We start from the raw sequence: 26650 nt of genomic DNA, 5'->3' as shown, positions 1-26650 counted from the left end.
GTGATTACCTTGCCAGCAGCCCTGGCAATACCTGAGAGCTCATCACAAAAGCAAATTCATGGGTCCCATCCCAGAGTTACAAAATGAGAGACTCTGGAGATGAAGTCAGCAATTTGTGTTCTAAATCCTTTAGGTGATTCAGATGAGAGATGAAGTTTGATAATCACTGGCAGAAAGGAAAAGCACAAACTTTAGAATCAGGCTAACTTGACTTTGAAATTTCACCCTGCCACTTAGCACGTGAGCAAATTATCTGTCTTTCAATTCTCTGACGTTGAGCTTCTTTATCTTTAAAACAAAGCCTAGGATAACTCCTCACAGAGCTCTTGTAAGGGTTACATGAGATTGTAATTGTTCCTTACCTCCCCCAGCCAAGCAGTTATTTTTCTCTGGTGACAGAGCCTTTTTCTTATCTTGGGAACACAAAATAGAACCATTTTATTTATTTACTTATTTCTTCTTAATGCAAAGGTGCAAGATTCTATTGGAGGAAGAGTGAAAACATCCTCTGTTGCATCTGCTGCCATTAACAATGTAAATTCATCCCTTTTTGGATTCCATCTTCTCCCACCATCAGTGAAGTTCGGAGTGCTTCAAGAAGGACACACCTATGCAACCACTGTAAAGCTCAAGAACACTGGAGTTGACTTCTGCAGGTGAAGCTAAGGCACCACATGTCTGGTCCATTCACCTTCTTCCACTCTGGGATGTGCCTTTGGCTACCTAAATTCGTGAATGCTTATTGAGCTGAACTGTCATTGCACCTTGACTCTTGAGTCTTGACATCACTCATTCAACCATTTACTCACTTCTTCATTCAGTCTTTCTTCAACAAATCAATATCTGCCAAGCCTCAACTACATAGCAGGTGCTTCCTTGCCCTCCCATTAATTATTAGTCATACTTTGGAATGAATAATAAGACCTGATCTACATTAGCAAAAAATGAAGGGGTTACAAGTGTTACAATAACACACAAAACTTGAAAGTTTGTTTCTCAAATCCACCACCAGTTATAATACCAGCTGACATTTGTTTGTACTTTATGATCTAAAAGTGATTTAATTATATTATTTCTGCATAATTAAGACAAAAAGGGGAAAAAATTAACCTGAGTTATTAGGATCATTTTGATTCTGAAGATCTGACTTGGAATTAGTAACAAATACCTTAGTTCACAGTTTCTACTCCAGGTTGAAAATATACTGTATCTGGCCTGCAATGACCAGAAAAAGAGTTCTTCATTTCCAGATCAAGACCAATAGAATTTTAAAGCCTGTAGAAACCATGGAGACTATTACAAAAGAATAAACTGAGTAAGTTCTTTTACAGTCTTGTCGACTGGAGCAAGGCTAGACCTCAGATCTCTGGAGCACCAGTTCATGGAAGGCGCCTGTTTATCAACACACCTAGGTCCCTGCTTTGTGTGGCAGTTCAGTCCTTCCCATTAGGTCAATTTCCCAAAGATCTGTAGCAAGAGAATTCCCAGTGACAAAATCTCCTCTCTTCTATTTTGAATTAAACTAAGCATAATGTGGAGTCTTCCCCATAAAAAAAGGAGCAAATGTTTGTTTCAATCACAGTTTTTCTCAGTGTAAATAGCAAGTCCTTCAAGAATGTTTGTGATTCTGGACTCAGGATTGGAAATCAGATGGAGCAAAACCACAGGGGCATCCAACTTAAAAGATCAATGTCCCATTTTAGTTGAAGCGATTCTCCAACTTAAGGAACCACGTTTGCTTTCTCAGAAACAAGCTGATGAGGGGCCCAGGCCACCAGATCAGGCAGTTTTGTTTTTTTAGATTGTTGCCAATAGAGTGGGTGGGGAGAAGTAGACAAGTTATTTTCAAACTAAAAAAACTCATCTGTCTGTGCAAGTCCTGTGCAAGTATAGAATTTTAGCTTTAGAGATTTCATTCCTCATCTTGTTAAATTCAGCCACCGCAGGGCGGACAGCAAAGCCGATGGCAGAGAGAGTGGGGTTGGGGTCAACATGGAGGTAGGCTTTCCTTGGCATTTTAATTCACTCCGGTCTTTAACCTTCAGGAAGAACCACAAACCACAGGAAGGGGGAGAGATCAATAGGCACCACATGTGAGCATGGCACTTTTCAAATTCTCCAACATTTTCTGAGCCTTTTCTGTTTCTCTTCTCCCTAAACATGCAAACCCCATACCACGACAGCGCAGGAGTGGTTCCCAGGCTCCACTGCTTTCCCAAAGAGCCTTTATTCTTCAGCTTAATGATCTGGCAGTCAGCATCTGTGTTCACGCCGGAGGCTACACTGCAGTGTGCACAGCAGCCAAACATTTCTAACACGCTGCTCAGGGCCACGCTGCTGGTCAGCATTCCAGCAACAAAGGCTGAAAGTTGGGTTGGAGTCTGTTTGATGCTGATGAAAACTATTAGAAAGGCTGTTGGAAATGGGCCCCAGAGTCTTCTCTCAATTGAACATTAGGTTGTTTTTCTAATGGCAGAGACCCCCTGCTCCTGTGTAGCGAATATTAACCCCTCCCTGATTTAATAAGCTCCCAGTTCATCCATTGCTCATGTTTTTCACTATAGCATAAATTTACTCCCATCTTTTTGCCTGGTAGGTTTAGGGTGAAGCAGCCTCCACCCAGCACAGGACTGAAAGTGACTTACAAACCGGGACCTGTAAGTCCTCTACACTATCTTTCGTATGTGTCCACGTGTTAGCATATAAATATGCATGTGTTTTCAGTGAAATGGGAAAGTCTTCCTACCCATTCCTTTTAAACCATGTGTAAGTCTAGTTTTTCTAGTATCATAAGCAAAAGATTCCTGGTATTGGTAGATTATGTGGCTTGATGTCACTTACTTCATGTGATACCCCTGAGACAGATCCTATGTGTGAAAAGAATTAAACTGCCAGCTATGGAAACATTTATGAAGTTCACCTCACATGCCCCAATATTTACAGTTAAGTACAGTTGTATGAAAATGCCTTGTTAAAAATGAAAGATGACTTAATGTGTGCTTGGAAAACAACCTAAAGATATCCAAGGGAAAAATCCTTTCGAAAAATAAATATTCCGTTCTTTACATTTTATGTAAACCTGGTTTGTTCTCTTGGTGTTTGCCAGAGAATATTATTTAGTGGCATACTAAGAAGTAGCAGTATATTAAATTAATCAGCTTCCTCATTTCTCCCAAATCTCTGAAAATACAAATTTTAAAATGTCAACCTGTTATGACTTTGATTCATTCCCCTAAGTGGGGCCTTTAGTATAAAATCTGTATATTACCACTTACTTTAAATTATAATTTCAGAAATGCAGTATGATGTAAAGTTTGTATCAAAATATAATGAAATCACACCTGTAAATCCCAATATTTATTTCTTAGTCAGTATATCATCTTGCTGCTTTAACACCTTTCAGTTTACTCAACAAGCTTTTGAGTTCCTCCCACATGTCACTGCTAGTGCCAGGGTATATAGGGGATGTTTAAAAAAAAATGAGTAAGATACATAAGGAGCTTAAAGAGACAATCATGTAGTGGGAACTCGAGATGTGTGACTGAGTGACAGAATGAAGTGAGGAAGCTGGGGGATACATAAATCATTCGTCACAGCTGAGGGCATGCATGGCCCATACACTGAGCCGTGGCATCCAGTTCCATAACCAGCACGCAGTGTTCACTGAGTCCCAAGATCTTAAAGAAGCCACAGTTGTTATATGTTGGCACAGAAGGGTTGGTTTGGTATAGTACAGACTCAGTGACTTCCTGTCATGGCTATGACAAGCAGCTTGTGATTTGTTGGTTAATCAATCTTCTGCTTCTTGTTTCCATCATCTGTAAAAGAAGGCACTTAGACCAGATAATTTCTTAGTCCTTTTCCAGCTCTAATATCTTATGATCTATAAAATAGTAATATGCAACAGCAATTCCAAACAGAGATACAGTTTGGGGTTAGATCCACTAATTCATGAACACCTCTCTCAAACAATTCATCATTTTACTGTATCAAGATTTCAGAATCTTCACAGCATAAAACAAAATCAAAAATTGAAGCAAGCTCTTCCACTGGGAAATTAGCAAATCTTTTTCATTTAGGGTAGGGACTGTGCCAAAAGTCAAAATGACTGTTGGATCGACCTTTATAGGAATTAAAAACCCAGGATGTAATATTTGAAGCTCACTCTAGTTTTTTTGTGTTCTTTTTTTTTATGAAAAGGTTTTGGCTCTGGTAAAAATATAATCTATAGACTTCCCCGTGTGTACATCTAGCCAGTGTTCAGCTTGGTTAGCTGCCAACACTGAATGAATCCTACGCCCGAAGCCTGGGTGAGCCTGTGTGGCAGCAGTCCTCCCACTGCTCCTGTGCAGAGCATCATCATCCCCAGCCCTGTGCTCACCATTGGCTTTGGAGGATGCAGGGCCTGGATGCAGCCATTGGATAGCATCCAGTATTCAGATTTTCACAAGCACAATTTTGTTGAAAAAATTGAAACACTTTCCAGTTCTGTTATTTATAAAACTATATTGAAGAAAAGAATTACTGGTTTCTAATTGCTTTCCATATGGTCGTTTCTGATTTTTCTTCCAGATAACTGTCCTCAGGTCTGCTTTTTAACCCGCCTCCTGGAGAGGCAGCTTAGAACTGTAAACAGCTCTTTCTTTCCTGGCTAGCACTCTCTTCAAGGAACAAGGCAAGAAGCCCATGGCTTGCTGTGTTTCTTCTTCATTATATATCAGATTTTTTCTTTGTTGCTATGGACCTCTTCCATATAGCTTTGAGACAGCAGTTTGGCATTTAAACTAATTCTGTCCCCCTCTACTGGCTTTGTGACATTATAGGGCCTACATTAGGAATACTGTAAGCCAAGTGGCAGGGCAGGGAAGTTGTGGGATTCAGCCATTCTCTTAGATTGAATTTATATCTATATTAGATTACATTTGTCTCAATCAGCAAGGATGCCAAAAGATTGAAACTCGCTACTAACATTCAAGAAGTAACACAATTATAGACATTGCAAAAATTTGTCCTCAATGTCACCTCTAATATCTGGCATTTAGTTTCCTTATGTTTTTCCTAAATAGCACCTAAAGTTGTGTCCTTCAGCAGTTTATCCTGGGTCCCATTTACTCAATGGAATTCTACTGAACTAGCCTATGAAGTAATTCTTGTAAATGCTGAAACAGCAACCATTCATTAGTGCTAAATTCATAGATGAGGAAACAAGATTAGGGAGTTTAAGTAATTTGCCCAAATTAGTATTAAAACCAAGATTTGAACTCGTCTGATTCTAAAGCTACATTGTGTCTTGTAGGTGGCAGCTGGTTTACAGACAGAACTGCAAGTGGAGTTATTTGCCATGGCTGTTGGAGAGGATGGTGCCAAGGGACTGGCATACATCTCTCACAATATTGAGATTATGACTGAGCATGACGTCCTGTTCTTACCCGTGGAAGCAAATATCCTTTAAAGTTCAATTTGGGTGGTCATAAAGGGCGCAAGATCACATGGAGCAAGGAGAACACGGGAGTCGAGACGCTGTTTTCTAACTCCCTCATACCCGCACTCCGTAGCTTCATTAACTGTATTTTTAAAACCACACTGTTAAACGTTTTAGAACAAAGATGGTGTCTTCATCCATCTTTGTAAGAATCTAGCAAAATGCCTTGACACAGTACATGTGCTGTAACTGCAGGATGGGTAAATATTAATGTTACCGGCTCTCTATGGAGTAGCAGATGATCAGAATTTTTTTGAAAAGACAGTCTTTGTTATCAAATTTGTAATCTCGTTGGATAGGAGATACCTTCTTATTATAAACGTTGGATGGATATTCACTAGATTACACATATATACCTTCATACTGGTATCTCTTGCCTATAGATATCAAAAGATATTAAGAACCTATTCAAAGTACTGCATGAAATATTTTATCATACATGAATAAATATGAAAATTGGACTGTCTTAATAGACTCACATAATCTTGTAGCAGAAAGTGTTCTCCCTTGATTCTTATAATGTACTCCAAGTACATGAATCATATATTGCTGTGTTGCAGTTATATACCTATTTATATTTGGACTGGGTCTTATAGAATGCAAACACTTTTGTTGAACTGAGACTTGAAATAGACTGAACAAACCCAGCAGTAGGAAAGCTCCAGGTGTGGAGGATTAGCAGGGAGTTCAATCTGTTTAGAACTTACAGAATATTAGGAAATATAATGGGAAAGTTAGCTGGAATCAAGCTGTGAAAGATTTTGAATCCTTGGCTTAAACTTTATTGTATAAGCAACAGTGAATCAATGAAGATTTCTGATCCAGTGGGTGATATCATCAGCTTAACCTTTATAAAACTGAATCTAGTGTTATTGTAAGATATGTTGAACAAGAGCCACTGGAAGACTGCTTCGATAGGCCAAGGGTAAGGGCATGAACTATAGTGTGGAAACAGTAGACGTGGAAGAGGGACATGGATGAAGATGTTTGGCAGGGGGAACTGTAAAATCTGAGATGGAACCCACTGATAAAAGGAAGTAAGAGATTCAACTCCAAAGTTTATTTCAACTCCAAGTAATGGATAATGAGTATGTAGGACTGGATCTCAGTTGAGAAGTCAAAACTGGAGATAGAAGTTTAAGCATCATCTACACAATGATGATAATTGAAGGTATGGGAAAGGAGGGAAAGGAGCAGGAATTCGGGGTCTGTTTAGAAGAGGAGCTACCAATGGAAATAGAACAAGAAATTAGAAAACCATGAAATAATCCCAGAAACCATAGAAAAAATTCCAAGGAAAATACATAGTTGGCAGATGCTATATAGAGGTAGACTTCAGATTTAAACAGGACCTCTAGATCTGAATGGAACAAAAAATAAATTGCAAGAGATAAATAAAGACTGGGTGTTAAGAAAGCAGAAACATGGAGTATGGATACTCTTTCAAGAAAATTTACAAAGGGAAGAGCAAGAAAGTATGGTACATCAGGGAAGCAACAGAGCAGAGAGATTTGAAGTTTAGTTTAGACTTCAGTATTTTTGTAGGTTGAAAAGAGTGGATCAGAAGTGAAACATTAAAAATACGAATGTGAGGAAGTAATTGAAAGAGCAGTCTACAAAGAGAGCAATAACTAACAGAGCTGAAGGGTTATTCTCAGCAAGGTAGATGGTGAAGAGGGCTAAGATCCAGACATTTTGAGGCGAAGGAGGAATTTAGAACTTGTGTCAGATAATCTTGATTTCAATAGAAAAGGAGCTGAATTCATTTGCTCATTCTTTCAAAGCTACAGTGTCTAGTGTGTATCTAGTGTCTAGTGAACTATTTTAGGCACTGGGATACAGCAATAAACAAGAGACAAAAACACATTCCAGTGAGGGACAGACAATACACAAAATAAGCAAAATATGGACTATAATGTTATTAAGTATGGTGGAGAAAAATATAAAGTAGGGAAGGGGGTATAGGGAGTGTTGAGGATTACAGTTTGAAGTGGGGTGAACCAGAAGGACCCCGCTGGAATGTCATTTTTTGTTGTTGTTCAGTGAGCTCTGATGGCAGGGTTCTTCTGCAGTAATAGAAGGAAACTAACCAAAGAACCAGTTGTGTTTATCCTGGGAATTCAACTGAGTCCTCTTATATCCTCTTCACACAGGTTGTTAGATGCTGATCCAGGGCACCTGACACTTGCTGCTAAGCGATTCAATCATTTTAACACTTACGTTAGTAAAGTTTCTATCTTCTTGCCTATAGACAAAAAATCAAATGTCCCAAAGTTGTATTAGACCTTTTATCATTTCCAGTGTCAATAATGATAGCTCTTAGCCCATTTATCAAGATCTATCCCCATCCACACCAAAAAGAAAGTATGAAATCTGGATGTTGATACAGCTTGGGGCCTGGCTGTGGTGATTGATGGCTCCTATAGAAAGGCCATTTGGTAGAGAAACAGAGAGTGGGGAGAACAGAAGACATTACAAGAAACCACTATCCATCCTTCATCCCCAAGCCTGAACATGCAGAATTTGCATAAGACAGAAAAGTACCTAAAACTGAGCTAATGGTGCTAGAGGAGAGGTTCTTTTTCTACAATGTTACCTGCATTTATATTTACTAATTATTTGGTCATGAGAATCACAGTCCTTAATGAGTATTTTACCAGTTTTAACAAGCAGCAATTATGAAGAGAGACCAAAACATTTCCCCCAAGGGAAAGAAAACCCCATGGTCCATAGGACTTCCACAGTTTCTTCCTCGTCACTTGGAGTCTTCATGTCCCGTAAAGTTTCTCCACATTAAGGCCAGTAAGTAATAAACGAAAATTTGTCAGCCATTCAAATTTGAGGCCTTAGACCTCACACTTGCTCCCCTCTTCTTACAGCTGGAAACCAATGAGAATGAGCCACTTGGCCTCATGAAAAGAAAATGCTTGTTTTTGATAACTATAATAGCTACTTCTTTATATACATTATAACATCTAATCCTCATACTGAATTTGCCAATTTATAAATACGGAAGCTGAGGCTTAGAGAATCTTAAGTAGAAGAAATAAAAATCTAACTTACTTCAGTGTGATTCTAAAGTTCATTCTTTGAGTGCTGTTTTCAATGTTAGTTGACTTTCCAAAAAGCAGAAGTACCACCATGCCTTTTTGCACTTGAGAATTTTTAAGTCTAGGTTTTCAAAACATTTTGGACACAATATTCCTTACACATTCTTAAAAATAATTGAGTAACCCAAGAACTTTTACTTATATGGATCATATCTATTACATTTATTAAAGTAGGATTAAAATGGAAATATTTTAAACTTATGTAAAAACAATAATAAACTCAGTATATTAACAAATATATTTTAATGAAAAGACACTATTTTCCTAAACAAAAATTTATTAAGAGGGGCATTGTTTTACATTTTTTAAAATTTCTTTAATGTCTGGCTAAACAGAACATAGTTGGACTCTCGCATCTGCTCTGTGTCCAATCACACATTATATCACACATTATACAGCCCCTGGAAACCTCCACTATATGCTCATCAGAGAAGGCAAGTAACACCTAGTATTAGTTTCCTAGGGTTGCCCTAACAGTGCCCCAGGTCAGGTGGCTCAAAAGAACAGATATTCATTCTTTCACAGTTCAAGAGGCTATAGAGGTCTGAAGTCCAGGTGTGGGCAAGGTTGATTCCTTCTGGAGACTTTGAAGCAGAGTTTGTTACATGCCTCTCTCCTACTACTTGATTATGCCAGCAATCCTTGGTGTGTCTTGGCTTATAGCTGAATCACTCCAATGTCTGCCTATCTCAAATGACATTCTTCCCTGGGTATTTCATTTTGTCCCATCTGTGTCCCTGTCAGGCCAAGCTGGCAGGGTTTCTGCTGATAGAACTTTCTTAAACATCTGTCAGTCTTGTGTGGACATAAAGGCAAACCACGCCAGTACACATCAGTGTTCTCCACAGATCTTTCCGTGATAACCGCATCTCTATTCCTGGCTTCTGCTGAGATGGTTGATTTGTTACCTAAGGTCACAAACTTAATCTCTCCAGCAGGTTTCCAGCCACACCTACTGTGATCTCTCCAGAGCATGCCTTAGCATCTTCTGCAATAATGGCCAAGACTGTGAATTTTCCAAATCATCATGTCATGGTTCCTTTTTGCTACTCAGATCCTTCCTCAATTTATTACTCTCCTCTTGCATTTTTACCATAAGCAGCAAGAAACCAGGCCACATCTTCCATATTTTGCTTGGAAACCTCAGCTAAGTATTCATATTCACTGTTTACAAGTTCTACTTTTCACCCAAAAGCAGAACATAATTCAGCCATGTCTCCTGCTACTTTATAACAATGATCACTTTGCCTTCAGTGTCCAGTAACAAGCTCTTCATTTCTGTTTGAGTTCTCACCAGAGGCAACTTTAACATTCATATTTCTATCAACATTTTGTTCACAATGATGTAGAAGTTCTCTGGAATGATAGAAGCTTTCTTTACTGTCCCCAACACTTACTTTTAAGCCCTCATCAAAATTGCTTTTAATGTCCACATTTCTACCAACAGTCTCTGAGGTAATCTAGACATTTTCTACCATGTGGCTCATAACTCTTCCAGCCTTCAAGAATTACCCAGTTCCAAAGCCACTTCCACAGTTATAGATATTTGTACAGCACCACCTTCCCCCAACCCTGTATCAAAAATCTATTGGTTTCCTGGGGCTGCCACAGCAAATTGCCACTAACTGTGTGGCATAAAACAACAAATAGTTACCCTCTTGCAGTTCAGGAAGCCAGGGGTCTGAAACCAAGGTTTGGGAGGGTTGGTTCCTTCTGGAGGCTGAGGGAAAGCCTGTTCCACGCTCTCCTAGCTTCTGGTGGCAGCCGGAATCCCTGGTGTTCTGGGTTTGTAGCTGCAGCACGCCAGTCCCAATCTCTGCCTCCCTCCGTTGTACACGGCCCCTTTCCGTTACCCCAGACTGAAAAATGGTCAAGTTTGCGTCTCCAACTGGACAATTTTGAAAACTATGGAATACCTTTCAGATTCCTAATTCTTATTGGCATCAATCTATCAAAAGTAACTTCATGAATCCACCTAACAGATATCTAAATTATGTTGCTTTTATGCCTTTGTTTATATTTTCACAGAATTAATGAGCTTAAGGCTATTGTACTTCCTCATTTTAAAGATAAACATTTATTGTAAAGATTTTCTGCAACATCACCCAGTGCTGACAGATAACATTTTAGTCTGTTTCTTTCCGATCTATTTATGTATATTGTGACCATTCTATATTTTTGTGTCTCATACAGTAACAATAGTAACATATTCTATGTTTACTCTAAGCCAGTAAGCACTTCATATTAAGTCGTTGATGGTAGGCTATTGTGCCTATTTTAGAGATAAGGAATCTGAAACATAACCAGATTAGATAATGTGTTCTATAAAAGCTATTTGTTATCTGTTGCTAAGTAACAAATTACCCCAAAACTTAGAAGCTTAAAGCAACAAATATTTATCATCTCATAGCTGATGTGGCACCCAGACACAGCTCAGGTGGGTGCTCTGGCTTAGGGACAATCTGCCTTCAGCTCACTCAGTTGTTGGCAGGATGCAGGTCCTTGCCATGTGGGCTTCCCAGGGCAGCTCCCAACCTGACAGCTTGGGTCATCAAAGCAAGCGAGAAGAGCCTGACAGAATGTGAACAAGGCAGAATTCACAATGTTTTATGACCTAATCTTGGAAGAGACAGCCCATTCTCTCTGCTGTGTTCTATTTCAGAACTAGTCATTAGGTTCAGCCCACACTCAAGGGAATGGGATTACACAAGGACAGCCAGCAATAGGCCCTAAAATCATCAGGCTGGTGACTGTTGGACCGTGTATGCTCTGCCCTAAAAACATATCAGAGCTGTTCTTGGATCCCACAATACCTCAGAAATATGAAGTGCCAGGGCTTAGAACATAAGGTGGTTTTACCCTTAAGAACCTGTCTCATCTCAAAACTCATGGTCTTCAGTTGGGAGAAAAGGGGGCAGACTGGGTATGTAGGCTGGCTGGCTTCTTCCCAGCCCCTGCCTGCTGTGGCCTGGAAAGGCTATGCTGAGCAGGCTCATCAGTACAGCTGGTGAGCGAGTGGGGCCCTAGGTGCAGTCCTGCGCCAAGCAACAGACATCACCATCTCCTTGGTCACTGTCCGTACATTCTGATAGGTTTACTAGATTTTGGGGGTATAAGATATGAATTCTGACACTTGCTACTGAGAAACTACTTAATACCAAATATTACCAAGCACCTGACTTCCAGTAAGGGAATCTCAAAATTGTTAAGCGTATCTTCTTCACATGGAGATAAGATACATATATGTGTTGATGTATACACATATAAATATGTATGTGTAGTTTACGTATAAAATGTATACATGGCATATATATTTATGTATGTATAAATTATCCATGTGTATATATTTATGTATATATATACTTTGATATTTTATATATATATTTTTAATAAGCTTAGATATTTTACTCCTAATAAACTTATTCATGAGGATTTTCTTTACGACACTACAGGCTTCTATGGGTAACATGGCATCATTTGCAAGAGATACTATTCATTAAATGGTTTCTGTACTAAAGATTAGCCAATGGCTGGCTAGGCAAATAAATGCTGACATGACTAGTAATCTACCTGACTTAGAATTTAATTTTAACTCACTGGTTAACCTCAAACATTTAGGGTTAAGGAGTTCCAAGAATTGTGGCCACAAGTTGTAGCTCAATTACTATATACATCACTTCATCTATCACAAGTTCTCCTTCTCTCTGATTAGTATAATTCATCAGAGAAAACCTTTAAATCCCCTAGTATTGTTAATCTTAAAAGGTGGCAATCTTTGGGAAATCAGCACTTTCAATACATATTCAGATAGGGTGCCCTCCTGGAATTTGTTTTGGTTTGAAAACCATCAAAAACACTAATGGCAAATGCTGCAATTTCTTTATGAATAACTCCAAGAGGCACAAACATGATATGGATTCCGCCTTTGTTCACTCAAGAATTAAGGTATCTTTCCAGAATTAAGTACCTAACTCCTTTCCCTGGTGGCAGGTAGCCATCTCCAGAAAAGGCTGAGTCTTCCACCTGTGAAGTTCCTAGAATCCCCCAAACTCCACACTATGCATCAGAAACTCTTGCCAAAATTCTCCTTTTATTTTGCCCAACAAGTAATACTACCATATTCCTCATCTCACTTCAGTGTTATGGTTAGAATAATAACAGATTTGTGGTTTGGGATAGATAGAGCCATGCCACAGAAGTGCAGCTCTGAGACCGGCAAGCAAATGGTAGCAGAACACAACTTAGATGAAATGAACAAACTCATAGAAAGATTCAAACTACTGAAACTGAGTCAAGAAGATAGAGAACATCTAAATAGAACTATAACAAGGAGTTCAGTTAATCATTTAAAAACTTCCCACAAAGAAAAATCCCAGGCCCAGAAGAATGTGTCAGTTTCTTTTCCTGAAACATTTCCACCTCCCCAAATCCCTACCATACAGATACATGTGTGCATATATATGTGAATATCTATGGTGTAATGATCACTCAGAAGCCCCACTAAGGCATCTCAGCCTGACTATGCTTCAATTAAAACAACTCTTTTATTTAGAGAAGTATAAACAATTGGCAATGAGGATACTTTTATATACAGATATAACAACCTGCAAGAGGTTAACTTTAGGGAGATTGTTCTAGGCAATTTTTATGGTTCCTTTTGGCTCTCTAATTTCCCCTCTGCGTTTAGGGGCAGAGGACAATCAATCCTGCACCTATTGTGTCAGTAGCAGGTAAGACCTAATACAAAGAGTAACAAATCTGCCATAAGAGAAATAAAAACTTTTGAAATGTTAATTTCAGCTCTAGTGAAACAAATATGTAGTTAAAAAAGTTCTTTGCTCCCTGCTAGAATATAAACGGAACAACTCCTGCAAGGCTCAATCTTTGAGGACACAGGGTGATTTTAAACTAATCTTGTGGATAAAGCCAAGAAAGGGAACCCATAGTCCTGGCCGGAATTCCCCCAGGTAAAGCTGGGACCCACATCCTGAGGTCTTCTGCAACACAATAATACGCTCTGTCATGTGGTTATGTTTAAGTACGACACCAATTCTGCTGCTTAGTTTACAAGTCCTTTTAAATAAAAAGTAAAGAAAGGCACCACTTTTCAGTTGTAACTTAAAATTAGCTTCTCCCTCTTTTTCCTCTTCCGCTTCTTCTCTTCTAAGTGGCTGGTAGCATCAGCAAAAAACATAACTTCACTTTTTGCTTCACATTCCCTCCTGAGATAATCAAGACCTGCCATATTGAAGCCGATAACATCCTGGGGAGGAATGCAAGAAAGATTAAACAAACTGTCTCTCACTTCAGTTCAATAGAGCAGCTTATGTGAGTCACAGCGACCAGCACTTCAGGTGTTGTTACTCATTTTTCCCTAAGGTCTTTTCTTGTTTTTTCCTATTTCAGCTCCAACTAAAATCTTCTTAAATACAGATGTACTTCTGGTCAATATCACCAAAGACGGGGCCCAGAACACCACGCTACTTCTCAGACCCACACACACACCAGGATTTGCCACCTCTTGTTGTCTTTTTACAAATATACTTACTCGGACTTGGCTGACTTTTGAAATAGTTGTTCCTTTTAATTTTTCAATCACTGGCACAAGCATTTGGTTGCTAGTGATCTGCCCAAAGTGAATCCTAATAGAAAAATAAAAGAGAGTCATGTTACAAAGAGGGATAGTGGTTCTGACTCTACTTATCCCTTTTACAATAACAGAGAGACACAGTATCAAAAAGATTCATTTTATCAGATCATGGAAGTATAGAAATGCTCTGGCAAAAAAAAACGCTCAAGAAGTTTCTTTTTGCTATACAGTTCTGATTATAATTTTTTAAATACCATCCTAAACCTCTTGACAGCTTAAACTCATTTGCAAAGCTGACTCTTTTCCCAGCAATCTACCAGGTGGCCACAGGTTTTGACAATATTTTATGGAAAGCTCAGGGAGAAAATGATTTGCTTTGTAAGAAATGCTAACTCAATAAAATTTATCAATATTTCTAATAAAGCAACAGCAAAAAAGAGACAATTGTTAATCATAGTCAAGCTCTAACTTAGAGTGCCAAGATGCCCTTGATGAACTCATTCTTCTGTCATCTCCATGTTCACCCTCACTCTCGATAGGGACCTGCTACCTCTACCCGTGAGGCGGTAACCATCTGCAACCCTCTGACAGGCTGGAAGTATTTGTGGTATTTCTGTTAGAATCAGTAACTCTGATTTAATAGCACCATACACCACAGTGAAAAATTGTAAGTAATACTGTTAAGTGTGAATTCATGTCCTTCTAACTGCCCAAAATTATACATATGGCAACAAAATAATATATCAGTGTTCTTCTTTTATCCTGATAGAATAAAAGGAATCGAGAGTTTAAAATCATGCAAACCATTCGTATCACCAAATATCAATTCACTAAATACACCTGTTTTTTAACTATTTGGTATAGGCTGACCAGTTTATTTTGTCTTCAAACAGCATTCTAAGGAATGTTCAATTTGTCTCTATTGCTGTCCTCTGCTATAACAGCTTGAGACTAAGGGACAGAGAGTGGGAAATAAGAAAATATTCTTAAGCTTTTGTAATATATCCTTCTCCATTACATAGTAACAAGAATTCTCCATATTTAAGAATATGATCTAATGAAAATATCTTCTTCGTTTCTTGGATCCCAACTTTTCCATCTGTACGGGTACCAGCCTGGGGAAAACCCACTATTCGTTAAAATGCTGTTAGTAGGACAAAACAAAACCATTTGCTTAAACTAAGGAGTTAAATGGAAACAACAAATGAGGCAAACTGGCCATTCAGCAATGGGCTTTCCTCAAACTGACTGGACCCAGAGATACTGTGTTAGACTGAGTCCTAGGGACCTATACCTGGCTAAGGAGTCCTGAGCAATGTACTGACTCTTACTACTTAAATATGTGGGTCATCACTACCACTGCTTTTCCTCGATTCCAAAGGACAATAAGTAATAAATCATTCATGTCAGACGGCAGTGAAATTCTGTAAGTCTCTGAATCTGAAACATTAGATTTCTTAACCCCAAAGTGCTGACACCTTCAGTTAAAGTAGTACTAGAGCAGCTATGCTGAATAGACGTGGTATTCTTTAGAAAAGGAAGTTACCTGAGGAGAAAGAAAAGGCACCTACACATCAGTTCAACATCCAAGCCCAGCTGGATGAACTCACTGAAGAGCTTAAGAATGTCTGGGACGTAAGAGAAAGGCAGCACAAGCAGAGATTCTTCCAGCTCACTGAAGAAAAGAACAAGCATGACATTTCTTAACATGGCCAAATTTTAAATCTTTTCCTCTACTATTTTTCTCTTCTGCTTTTACACTTGAACTTACCCAAAGTTACATATTCACTTTTTTTCTGGCTAGATCTCTCTTCAATGTTTTATTTTTTATATGTAATATTTTAACCTATTTGACACATTCTGATCCATGGCATGGTAGGAGAATCTTTTTTTTTCTTCCAAATAACCAATTTCTCCAAAGTCTTTCAAGCCTGTTCTGATGATTGATTGATTCTGAACACAAATCTTGTGTTATTATAATTTTGCTAATTTTCTAGCTTTTTAAACTAGAATAGCTCCCTCTGTTGTTCTGGTTTGGTTTGTTTTACCTTTCTGGAACTAGTTCTAGTATCATTTAATCAATTCCAATTAGAAATCTCAAGAGAATTTCAACTGGGATCATAAACCTATAAATTAGTTTTAAAAAACTAGATCTTTAAACACAGAATCTTCCCATCTAAGAATGTATAGTTCCTCAATTAATTTAGATTATCTTTTATATTCCTCTAGGGAAGTTTCCTCATTGTCCTTCCATAGGTCCTGTTTATTTGTTGTAAGGGATATTTAGATATTCAGAACTGTTAAGAAAATATAACTTTTAGTAGGTCAAACTCACAAATAAACCAAAAGCTAAGTCACAAACAAGAAACATTTCAAGACTATATGACAAAAAACAAACAATTCTTGAAAACTAGTAAGAGAAACTATTAGAGCAAGGCAGAAAGGGAAAGTAAAAATTCACATGAGAAAATACAAATGGGAAATAGACAATTTTAATTCTGTTAAATATCAAAAGAAATTAAAATATACAATACTACCTTTTGCCTCTCAAACTGGCAAAGGATTTTTAAAAGCCTGGTTAAAATCAGTACAAGCACTCTGCAAAGTAATTCAGGAACACAAACCCTTATAAAGCTTCTGTCCACTGATCAGTTACTAGACTGCTAGGACTCTCTTTGGAAAAATAATCAACATGACGACAGAGGCGTCTACATACAGGGATTCACAGAAGGAGCTGGGATCACAGCAAAAAACAAAAGCAACATTCAATAGTAATTATTCATACAATGGAATATTTTTAATTAACCCAGTGATGTGTTCTGAAGAAAGTTAATAACAGGAGTAAATGCTCAGGACATTATGTGAAAAAGGACAGGATACAAAATTGTGTATGACTCCAACTGTGTATGTAACACAGAAAGCAAGCCAAAGGAAATATACAACAAAACAATGAAACAATGTTAATAGTTGGTACTATACTTGAATCAAATTACAGATAATTTTATTACCTACAATGTAAAGTAGCACCATCACTTCATTTGTCCTTAAAAATATCTCCCTTTGAAAAGCAGTCTTAAGAGGAAAGTATATAGCAATCCAAGCATATTTAAAAAAGGAAGAGCAATCCCAAATGAATGGTCTAATGTCACAATTATCGAAATTGGAAAAAGAAGAACAGATGAGGCCTAAGGTCAGCAGAAGGAGGGACATAATAAAGATCAGAGAAGAAATAAATAAAATTGAGAAGAATAAAACAATAGCAAAAATCAATGAAACCAAGAGCTGGTTCTTCGAGAAAATAAACAAAATAGATAAGCCTCTAGCCAGACTTATTAAGAAGAAAAGAGAGTCAACACAAATCAACAGTATCAGAAACGAGAAAGGAAAAATCACGACGGACCCCACGGAAATGCAAAGAATTATTGGAGAATACTATGAAAACCTATATGCTAACAAGCTGGGAAACCTAGGAGAAATGGACAACTTCCTAGAAAAATATAACCTTCCAAGATTGACCCAGGAAGAAACAGAAAATCTAAACAGACCAATTACCAGCAACGAAATTGAAGAGGTAATCAAAAAACTACCAAAGAACAAAACCCCCGGGCCAGATGGATTTACCTCGGAATTTTATGAGACATACAGGGAAGACATAATACCCATTCTCCTTAAAGTTTTCCAAAAAATAGAGGAGGAGGGGATACTCCCAAACTCATTCTATGAAGCTAACATCACCCTAATACCAAAACCAGGCAAAGACCCCACCAAAAAAGAAAACTACAGACCAATATCCCTGATGAACATAGATGCAAAAATACTCAACAAAATATTAGCAAACCGAATTCAAAAATACATCAAAAGGATCATACACCATGACCAAGTGGGATTCATTCCAGGGATGCAAGGATGGTACAACATTCGAAAGTCCATCAACATCATCCACCACATCAACAAAAAGAAAGACAAAAACCACATGATCATCTCCATAGATGCTGAAAAAGCATTTGACAAAGTTCAACATCCATTCATGTTAAAAACTCTCAGCAAAATGGGAATAGAGGGCAAGTACCTCAACATAATAAAGGCCATCTATGATAAACCCACAGCCAACATTATATTGAACAGCGAGAAGTTGAAAGCATTTCCTCTGAGATCGGGAACTAGACAGGGATGCCCACTCTCTCCACTGTTATTTAACATAGTACTGGAGGTCCTAGCCACGGCAATCAGACAAAATAAAGAAATACAAGGAATCCAGATTGGTAAAGAAGAAGTTAAACTGTCACTATTTGCAGATGACATGATACTGTACATAAAAAACCCTAAAGACTCCACCCCAAAACTACTAGAACTGATATCGGAATACAGCAAAGTTGCAGGATACAAAATCAACACACAGAAATCTGTGGCTTTCCTATATACTAACAATGAACCAACAGAGAGAGAAATCAGGAAAACAACTCCATTCACAATTGCATCAAAAAAAATAAAATACCTAGGAATAAACCTAACCAAAGAAGTGAAAGACTTATACTCTGAAAACTACAAGTCACTCTTAAGAGAAATCAAAGGGGACACTAACAGATGGAAACTCATCCCATGCTCGTGGCTAGGAAGAATTAATATCGTTAAAATGGCCATCCTGCCCAATGCAATATACAGATTTGATGCAATCCCTATGAAACTACCAGCAACATTCTTCAATGAACTGGAACAAATAATTCAAAAATTCATATGGAAACACCAAAGACCCCGAATAGCCAAAGCAATCCTGAGAAAGAAGAATAAAGTAGGGGGTATCTCACTCCCCAACTTCAAGCTCTACTATAAAGCCATAGTAATCAAGACAATTTGGTACTGGCACAAGAGCAGAGCCACAGACCAATGGAACAGACTAGAGAATCCAGACATTAACCCAGACATATATGGTCAATTAATATTTGATAAAGGAGCCATGGACATACAATGGCGAAATGACAGTCTCTTCAACAGGTGGTGCTGGCAAAACTGGACAGCTACATGTAGGAGAATGAAACTGGACCATTGTCTAACCCCATATACAAAAGTAAACTCAAAATGGATCAAAGACCTGAATGTAAGCCATGAAACCATTAAACTCTTGGAAGAAAACATAGGCGAAAACCTCTTAGACATAAACATGAGTGACCTCTTCTTGAACATATCTCCCCGGGCAAGGAAAACAACAGCAAAAATGAGTAAGTGGGACTATATTAAGCTGAAAAGCTTCTGTACAGCAAAAGACACCATCAATAGAACAAGAAGGATCCGTACAGTATGGGAGAATATATTTGAAAATGACACATCCGATAAAGGCTTGACGTCCAGCATATATAAGGAGCTCTCACGCCTCAACAAACAAAAAACAAATAACCCAATTAAAAAATGGGCAGAGGAACTGAACAGACAGTTCTCCAAAAAAGAAATACAGATGGCCAACAGACACATGAAAAGATGCTCCACATCGCTAATTATCAGAGAAATGCAAATTAAAACTACAATGAGGTATCACCTCACACCAGTAAGGATGGCTGCCATCCAAAAGACAAACAACAACAAATGTTGGCGAGGCTGTGGAGAAAGGGGAACCCTCCTACACTGCTGGTGGGAATGTAAGTTAGTTCAACCATTGTGGAAAGCAGTATGGAGGTACATCAAAATGCTCAAAACAGACTTACCATTTGACCCAGGAATTGCACTCCTAGGAATTTACCCTAAGAATGCAGCAATCAAGTTTGAGAAAGACAGATGCACCCCTATGTTTATTGCAGCACTATTTACAATAGCCAAGAATTGGAAGCAACCTAAATGTCCATCAATAGATGAATGGATAAAGAAGATGTGGTACATATACACAATGGAATACTACTCAGCTATAAGAAAAGGGCAAATCCAATCATTTGCAGCAACATGGATGGAGCTGGAGGGTATTATGCTCAGTGAAACAAGCCAAGCGGAGAAAGAGAAATACCAAATGATTTCACTTATCTGTGGAATATAAGAACAAAGGAAAAACTGAAGGAACAAAACAGCAGCAGAATCACAGAACTCAAGAATGGACTAACAGGTACCAAAGGGAAAGGGACTGGGGAGGATGGGTGGGTAGGGAGGGATAAGGGGGGGAGAAGTAGGGGGGTATTAAGATTAACATACATGGGGGGGTAGGAGAAAAGGGAGGGCTGTACAACACAGAGAAGGCAAGTAGTGATTCTACAACATTTTGCTATGCTGATGGACAGTGACTGTAAAGGGGTTTATAGGGGAGACCTGGTATAGGGGAGAGCCTAGTAAACATAATATTCGTCATGTAAGTGTAGATTAGTGATAGCAAAAAAAAAAAAAAAAAAAAAAGGGCAGTTCCTGTGTGGTAACCTCCAACGAGTTCTACACAAGGGTATAAAGGGCATATAAAAGTGTAGGCAAAGGGTCTGTTTGTGTTTATACAGAGGATCAAAGCCTAATTGGGCTACCCCGAAAATGAACTAAGATACGATATGAAAAAGAACTTCCAACATCTGCACCCTCTGGAAGACTCATGCCAGAAGATGATCATCAAAAAACCCCAACAAAGATCCACGCACTGCTACAGCTGTAGATGCACTCATCCCACCAGTTCCTGGACCTGCCATGGGAATGAGGAAGGAGATATCTAAGCTGGCCTGTGCATACAGTAAAACAACAAAATTGGACTGGATCTATACTGTTGGAACTCAACCAAGAATTTGGAGAAGTGCAAATTGTAGCGCTCCAAAGTCTTACAACTACAAACTATTTATTGTTAAAAGAACATATGGCATGTGAACAGTCCCCAGGAATGGGTTGTTTTAATTTGTCTGATTTCTCTCAGACTGTTCAAGTTCATTTGGACAATATCCACCATATCATAGATAAGTTTTCACAAATGCCTAAGGTGCCTAACTGGTTTTCTTGGTTTCACTGCAGATGGCTGGTAATTACAGATATGCTCTGGTTATGTAACTATACTCCTATTATGTTAATGTGTGTGTGCAATTTAAGTAGTAGCTTAAAACCTATACATGCTGAAGTTACTCTACAAGAAGATATATCAAAGAAATAATCAATCTTCCCATGTTTTCTTCCGCCTGCTACTTCTATAGCTTTTCTTCTTCCTTCCTAATTACAACCCTTAAATAGAATTCGTGCCTCATATCAAATTTACCGAGTATCATAATTCTTCCAAGTGGTAAAGATACCTCAAGACAAATGCTGGGCATAGAAGCTACAGGGCATAAATATGCAAAGAAGTAAAAAGCTAACCTTTTCAAACAATAAGGCTTCCCTCTCACTTACCAACTTCACATTTCCCTGTATGGCCCCGGAAGATGACTGGTTAGCCAGAGACGGGTAAGATTCCTCAAGGGAGGAACAACCTAAGACAGGCACAGTCGCAGGGGGGCCATCAGGTGAGAAATTGGGGATCAACAGAGGTGAGGCTTAGAACCTCACCCCCCCTGTTCTGAGAGAAATCTTCTGCATATGTGGATGTTTTATTGCCCTGGTCTAGCTTGGATTAACACATAGTCTACAGGCACACACCTGATCATCTACATTTGCTCTCTTACAACACTAAACTATGTTTTCTACCTTTATCTTGTATCTACCTACCACTTCAGCATTTTATTAAAAATAATAATAATAAAGAGAGAAATGTGGTATCCACATATAAATCAAGTATAAAAACCAAATGAGTATTCATATTTGAACTGACTGTTTATAGTTCATAATGCATGAGCAAAACCGAAAGTTTCTGTGATGACTGCCCTTGTACTGTTCACTATGTAACTTATTCATTATGTAAGAATTTGTTCTACATGTAAAAACTTGTTTGTTATGCCTCAGAAGATTGGAGACTGACAAAAATTAGGCTTGGGTTGGAATAATGATTGTGCATTGAGCATTGACTCTCCTATACAGAATTTTATTGTCGTTAACAACCATTTGATCAATAAATATGAGAGATGCCCTCACAAAAAAAAAAAAAAAAAAAAGGACTTCCAATGGTAAAATAAATTAGTAACCGGGATGTAATGTATAGCATAAGGAATATAGTCAAGATATTGTAACAGCCTGGTAGGGTGATAGCTGGAACCTAGAATTATGTATATAAATGTTCTACCACTGTGATGTACACTTGAAACTCATGTAATGTAATACTGTGTGTCAACTACCCTTCAATAAAAAATAATTATTAAAAAAAAAAAAAAAAAAAAAAAATCTCCCTTTGTATTTTAGGAGCCTCCTAGTTCTACTTTAAAATGAACACTCTAACAAATTATTTTCCACCAAAATTTTTACTGTTATATCTATACGAAAGACAACCATCAATTATATTTTTACTTATCTCATGTTCAGATAGGTATTTGGTTGTCAGCTGACAAATTATAACAATTGTGCACTGGGACTCACCTTGACTTGATTCCTTTAAAAATCTCCAACACATAAGCTGAAGGCTATAAGGGAAGCATAACAGTATTAGTGGAACTCTTTGTTGCTTCCCACCGACAGTCTCTAACTTCCATCTCCTAAACACAGGGAATCCCTCTCTCTCACATGAGGAACAGTGTTTTAAAATAGCAATACGTGGATGGGTTTGGAGTCAGTCAGATCTGGATTTACAGTCCAGTGCTGTCACTTACCAACTGTGCTACCTTCTATCTGTAAGCTGGGCCAGTTTCCTATCTATAAGATGAAGATACTCGGACTCACATGATTATTGTGATGCATGATACATGCATGTAAGGTCCTAAGTAAACAGAGACTGCTAGAAAAGCATTCATTGTCCATGACTCTCCCTTCTCCTTTATCTGACTGATATATGTCAACTTTTCCTCCAAGAACTTCAATTTCAAAGTAGATGAACAGAATCTCAGATGGCTTTAGATACTGAACATAAATTAGCACTAGAATATAGAAGAATGCCAGTTGAGTCCAACCAAAAAGGATGACTTGGAAGTTACACTAAAATGGTACTTTTGAAATACAAAATATACTAGAGGATTCCATCATTCAAGAGAGATTCTTTTTAATGACAAAATGTTCCCTAATACATCCATCCTCAAACCATGTCTCTTCACTTCCTCTCTTATCACTGAAAGTAACCTTTGAATAGCCAAGAGGAAAACTGTTGGTCTACTCACAGAGATGTTGCCGTAAGCCATCAGGATGGGGTTGATGGGAAGAGGAACCTATGAAGAAATTATTACCTCAGGTCACTAAAGAACAAAACTCTGATAGCGCTTGTCACACGCAGGGTGATAACAGTATTTTAGTTTTGAAGAGAGAAAAGAGAGACCCTAAAAACTGAAAGAATATGAAAGAACTATCAGGCCTTTTAGTTTCAACAGCACTTACGAATGAGTGTGGGGCAATAGCTGCAACTACAAATGCATGACTTGGTTACTTTACCTCCCAAACCCAAGCAGGAACATGAGTTTCTACCCAATACAATAATCATCCCAATCTATAATTCTCTATCTTTCACTTTTTATTAAGACCAAGCTTCTTCCCTTCCACAGTTCCTCAATTCCTTCTAATATTTGAATTAGAAAAGATTCTATTACATTTATCTCATTTCCTGATCTGAGTTAATAAATCCTAAAACAATGGTTTTCTCTTCAGGAATTGTCTCTACTTATCAATATTTCTTAGAGCATAACTTAATGGACTGTCTTACCTCTTTCCCTGCAGCTTTGCAAATGGCTTTGTGCTCTTTCATTTTTGCAGTTTCTTCCCGATATAGCTCAACAGCCTCCATGATCCTCTCAGCCTACAGATGACAAAGGACAGAAATCATCACAACACATTCCATTATCCCAGAACACTGCAACTGGAAGGCCTGTCTAGAAAATCACCAAATGAAATAGCCTGAATTGACTTAATAAAGATGTACCAGTAGAGTGCCAAACAACATTTAAAGACGTCCTTGGTTTTTTTTTCTTTTTTTAATGTATAAGGAAGAGACTAAATGTGGAAATAGGTAAGACTGTATGTGGACACCTTGAATAGAGCAGCTCCCGGGAACATCTGAATGATGCTTTCAGGAGATGAAGCTTGCCTTTCTAGAAACCAGGCACTGATCAAAAAGATTCAGCACTATTCGTGTCCTTGGTTAAGGGAGGGAAGCAGAGGTTATGATCTCTGTAAATTTCATCAATTGTTTGCCACAAAAGGGCTATTGGGTTGATAAAGACATGTACCAAAAAGTTGGGATCCTATTTAAAAACAAGATACTACATCCTTTATCAACTTACTGCTTTGACTGTTTCAATGGTTTTCTTTCCAGTAAAATAATTGTCACCTTGAGTCTCTCCTGGAACCTGCAAGACACAAAGAGATCCTTGAACAATATCACTGACAAGCATTAAAGAGCCAATAAATTAATCTTACATACAGAAAATAAAAGGCATTTCTATGTTATAATAATGGTAGCATGGTGTTATTAGCTATCATTAATGGAGTACTAAGTACCGGACACTATGTTTTTATACACATTATCGTAAGAATATCCTGCTCTACAAATATTTAAGGAGAATGCCCAAATTCTCAATTTTTTCTGATTTTTTTTTTCAATAGTGAAATAATTCCCTGGAGCCTCTTTACAAAAAAAAAAAGCTAGAATGACAATCATTCAGTAGCAAATCTGGCCAATCATTTGTCCTGTGAAATCAGGACATACAATTGAATCAGAAAGAACTACACAGATCCCTTCTATATCAACTGGTGAGGACTATGACATCTAGCCCCAATTCTAATTCCACTAGAAATTCTTGGAATTACAGTAAATTCCAATAAGATAACTACAGGCCACAATCTCACAATCCCAAAATATTTACTTACTGCTGGTTGGTCTTCTTTGGCCACACTCTCCTCATATTCTGCTTCCCTTTGCTGCCAAGACATATATATAAATGAACTTGAAAGAAAAAACATGGTTTCTATGTGAAGTGAAATGAGACAGTGAGAAGCTACTTTTAAAAATACAATCCCCTAATAGCACATCTGTGTTTGCCTGGTGCTGAAATGGTGACAGGAGACTGGAAACATCTCCTGCAGGTTCTTGGACTTGTACTGACTGAGGTGTGACCGCACTAGACAGCAAACTTCGGCTGGCACAGCGTGTTTCTAACCAAGCCTAGAACCTTACCATTTCCCTTTCATCCTCAAGGATAAGAGGCTCTCTTGTTCTCTCCCAAAGTCTCAGAGATTTGTCATGGGATGATGACACAACATAGTCCCCACTTGGGCTTACAGCCAAGCTCCATATTTCCTTGTGGTGCCCCTGGAAAGGGAAAAAAAAGTGACACCCTAAGTAAGAAAACCTTATTAATAAATAGCTACCTTCTTACATTAGTGGGAGATCAACACTCAATCTTCAAAGTACTCTGCTTATGTACTGAGCAAAACAGGCAAGAAGTTACCTCCAGAGTCTGTATGTGTTCAAATTTGTCCGCATCCCATTGCTTAATCTTATGGTCCTTCCCAGCAGTGAAGAAGAGGTGAGACTTGGGTACAAACCGTAGGCACATCACACTGAAAATCAAGAAGTACGCAAATGTTTTTCATCAAGTTCCACCTTAATGAAAAGCTTCACTCACATAAAGAGCTTCTGAACAGCTAGTTCTAGAGTGTTTGATTATTTGCATGTGAGAATTTTCAATTTGTGACTGCCGGAGAACACTAAATGTTCAAGGGAAATGATACGGACAGGTGACTCAAAGGGAGGTTTTGAAAGGACTGCACTTACCTGTCGTCATGTGCAAAGAGAGACTTGTGGCAGTCCCCAAAGTCCAGGCCCCAGATCTTCACATTCCTGTCGGCAGAGCCAGTTGCTATGAGTGCTCCATCCTATATGGAAGGGAAGGAGGATATGACTTGTTATCTGAAACTCTGTAAATTAGGTTAAGGAAAGCTAACCACAATGTTTAACCCAATTTTTTCAAAAACATTACAATCAATGCCAAAAAAGTAACTTCATCTCTACCAAGAAAGAGTGCCTACTTCTTTGCTTTTACCTAAAGATCTACTTAAAAAGTTTGTTAAAGTGAAATCAAGAACCTGTGGCTTAAGTGATGATGTACTGCTAACAGAGCAGCATGGTGCCTGATGTAGATTATCTATTCACTTTGTTAAACAAGAAAAAGAATCTCTAATCTCTGTCACCGGATTTGTGGGGAGAGAGGAAGAGGGAAAGACAGAAAACAGTGAGTCTGGGAAAAAGTATTAGAATGTTTATGTCCTAGCCTTTTATCCCATGTTCCTTATTACTGCTTCTCATAGCTTTCCTATTTCAATGTCTAGTTCAAATGGTGTCAACATAACAAGAAAATTGGAAACATTTTTAATGTCAACTTCATCTATCAATGCACTGATTATTAACAGCTAGAGCATAGGTCCAATTCCTTTTACACAGGCTAGACAGTGATTTTAAAT

The 26650-nt window shown here is 38.2% G+C and overlaps 2 protein-coding genes across 4 annotated transcripts in view; one reads left to right on the top strand and one right to left on the bottom strand.

The window, feature by feature from the left end:
* SPAG17 (sperm associated antigen 17) overlaps positions 1 to 24465 on the top strand; it is a 262478-nt gene extending 238013 nt beyond the window's left edge. The window contains exons 45-49 of the mRNA XM_057500594.1: positions 472 to 656; positions 2597 to 2657; positions 5297 to 5441; positions 8140 to 8284; positions 23945 to 24465. Of these exons, the coding sequence (XP_057356577.1) occupies positions 472 to 656; positions 2597 to 2657; positions 5297 to 5441; positions 8140 to 8279 (531 nt within the window). The 3' untranslated portion in view covers positions 8280 to 8284; positions 23945 to 24465. The remainder of the gene's footprint in view (positions 1 to 471; positions 657 to 2596; positions 2658 to 5296; positions 5442 to 8139; positions 8285 to 23944) is intronic.
* WDR3 (WD repeat domain 3) overlaps positions 12937 to 26650 on the bottom strand; it is a 33783-nt gene continuing 20069 nt past the window's right edge. For all 3 annotated transcript variants that reach the window (XM_036924450.2, XM_036924448.2, XM_036924449.2), the window contains 11 exons: positions 25965 to 26065; positions 25639 to 25750; positions 25365 to 25499; positions 25058 to 25108; positions 24472 to 24537; positions 23895 to 23987; positions 23359 to 23406; positions 22628 to 22671; positions 15729 to 15857; positions 14141 to 14234; positions 12937 to 13855 (listed from right to left, as the gene is read on the bottom strand). In XM_036924450.2, the coding sequence (XP_036780345.2) occupies positions 13700 to 13855; positions 14141 to 14234; positions 15729 to 15857; positions 22628 to 22671; positions 23359 to 23406; positions 23895 to 23987; positions 24472 to 24537; positions 25058 to 25108; positions 25365 to 25499; positions 25639 to 25750; positions 25965 to 26065 (1029 nt within the window). In that variant the 3' untranslated portion in view covers positions 12937 to 13699. The remainder of the gene's footprint in view (positions 13856 to 14140; positions 14235 to 15728; positions 15858 to 22627; positions 22672 to 23358; positions 23407 to 23894; positions 23988 to 24471; positions 24538 to 25057; positions 25109 to 25364; positions 25500 to 25638; positions 25751 to 25964; positions 26066 to 26650) is intronic.

The sequence above is a fragment of the Manis pentadactyla genome, chromosome 4, assembly GCF_030020395.1.
Source record: "Manis pentadactyla isolate mManPen7 chromosome 4, mManPen7.hap1, whole genome shotgun sequence".
Taxonomy (NCBI): domain Eukaryota; kingdom Metazoa; phylum Chordata; class Mammalia; order Pholidota; family Manidae; genus Manis; species Manis pentadactyla.
The sequence above is the reverse complement of the archived record's forward strand: the minus strand, read 5'-3'. Positions and strand labels throughout refer to the sequence as shown.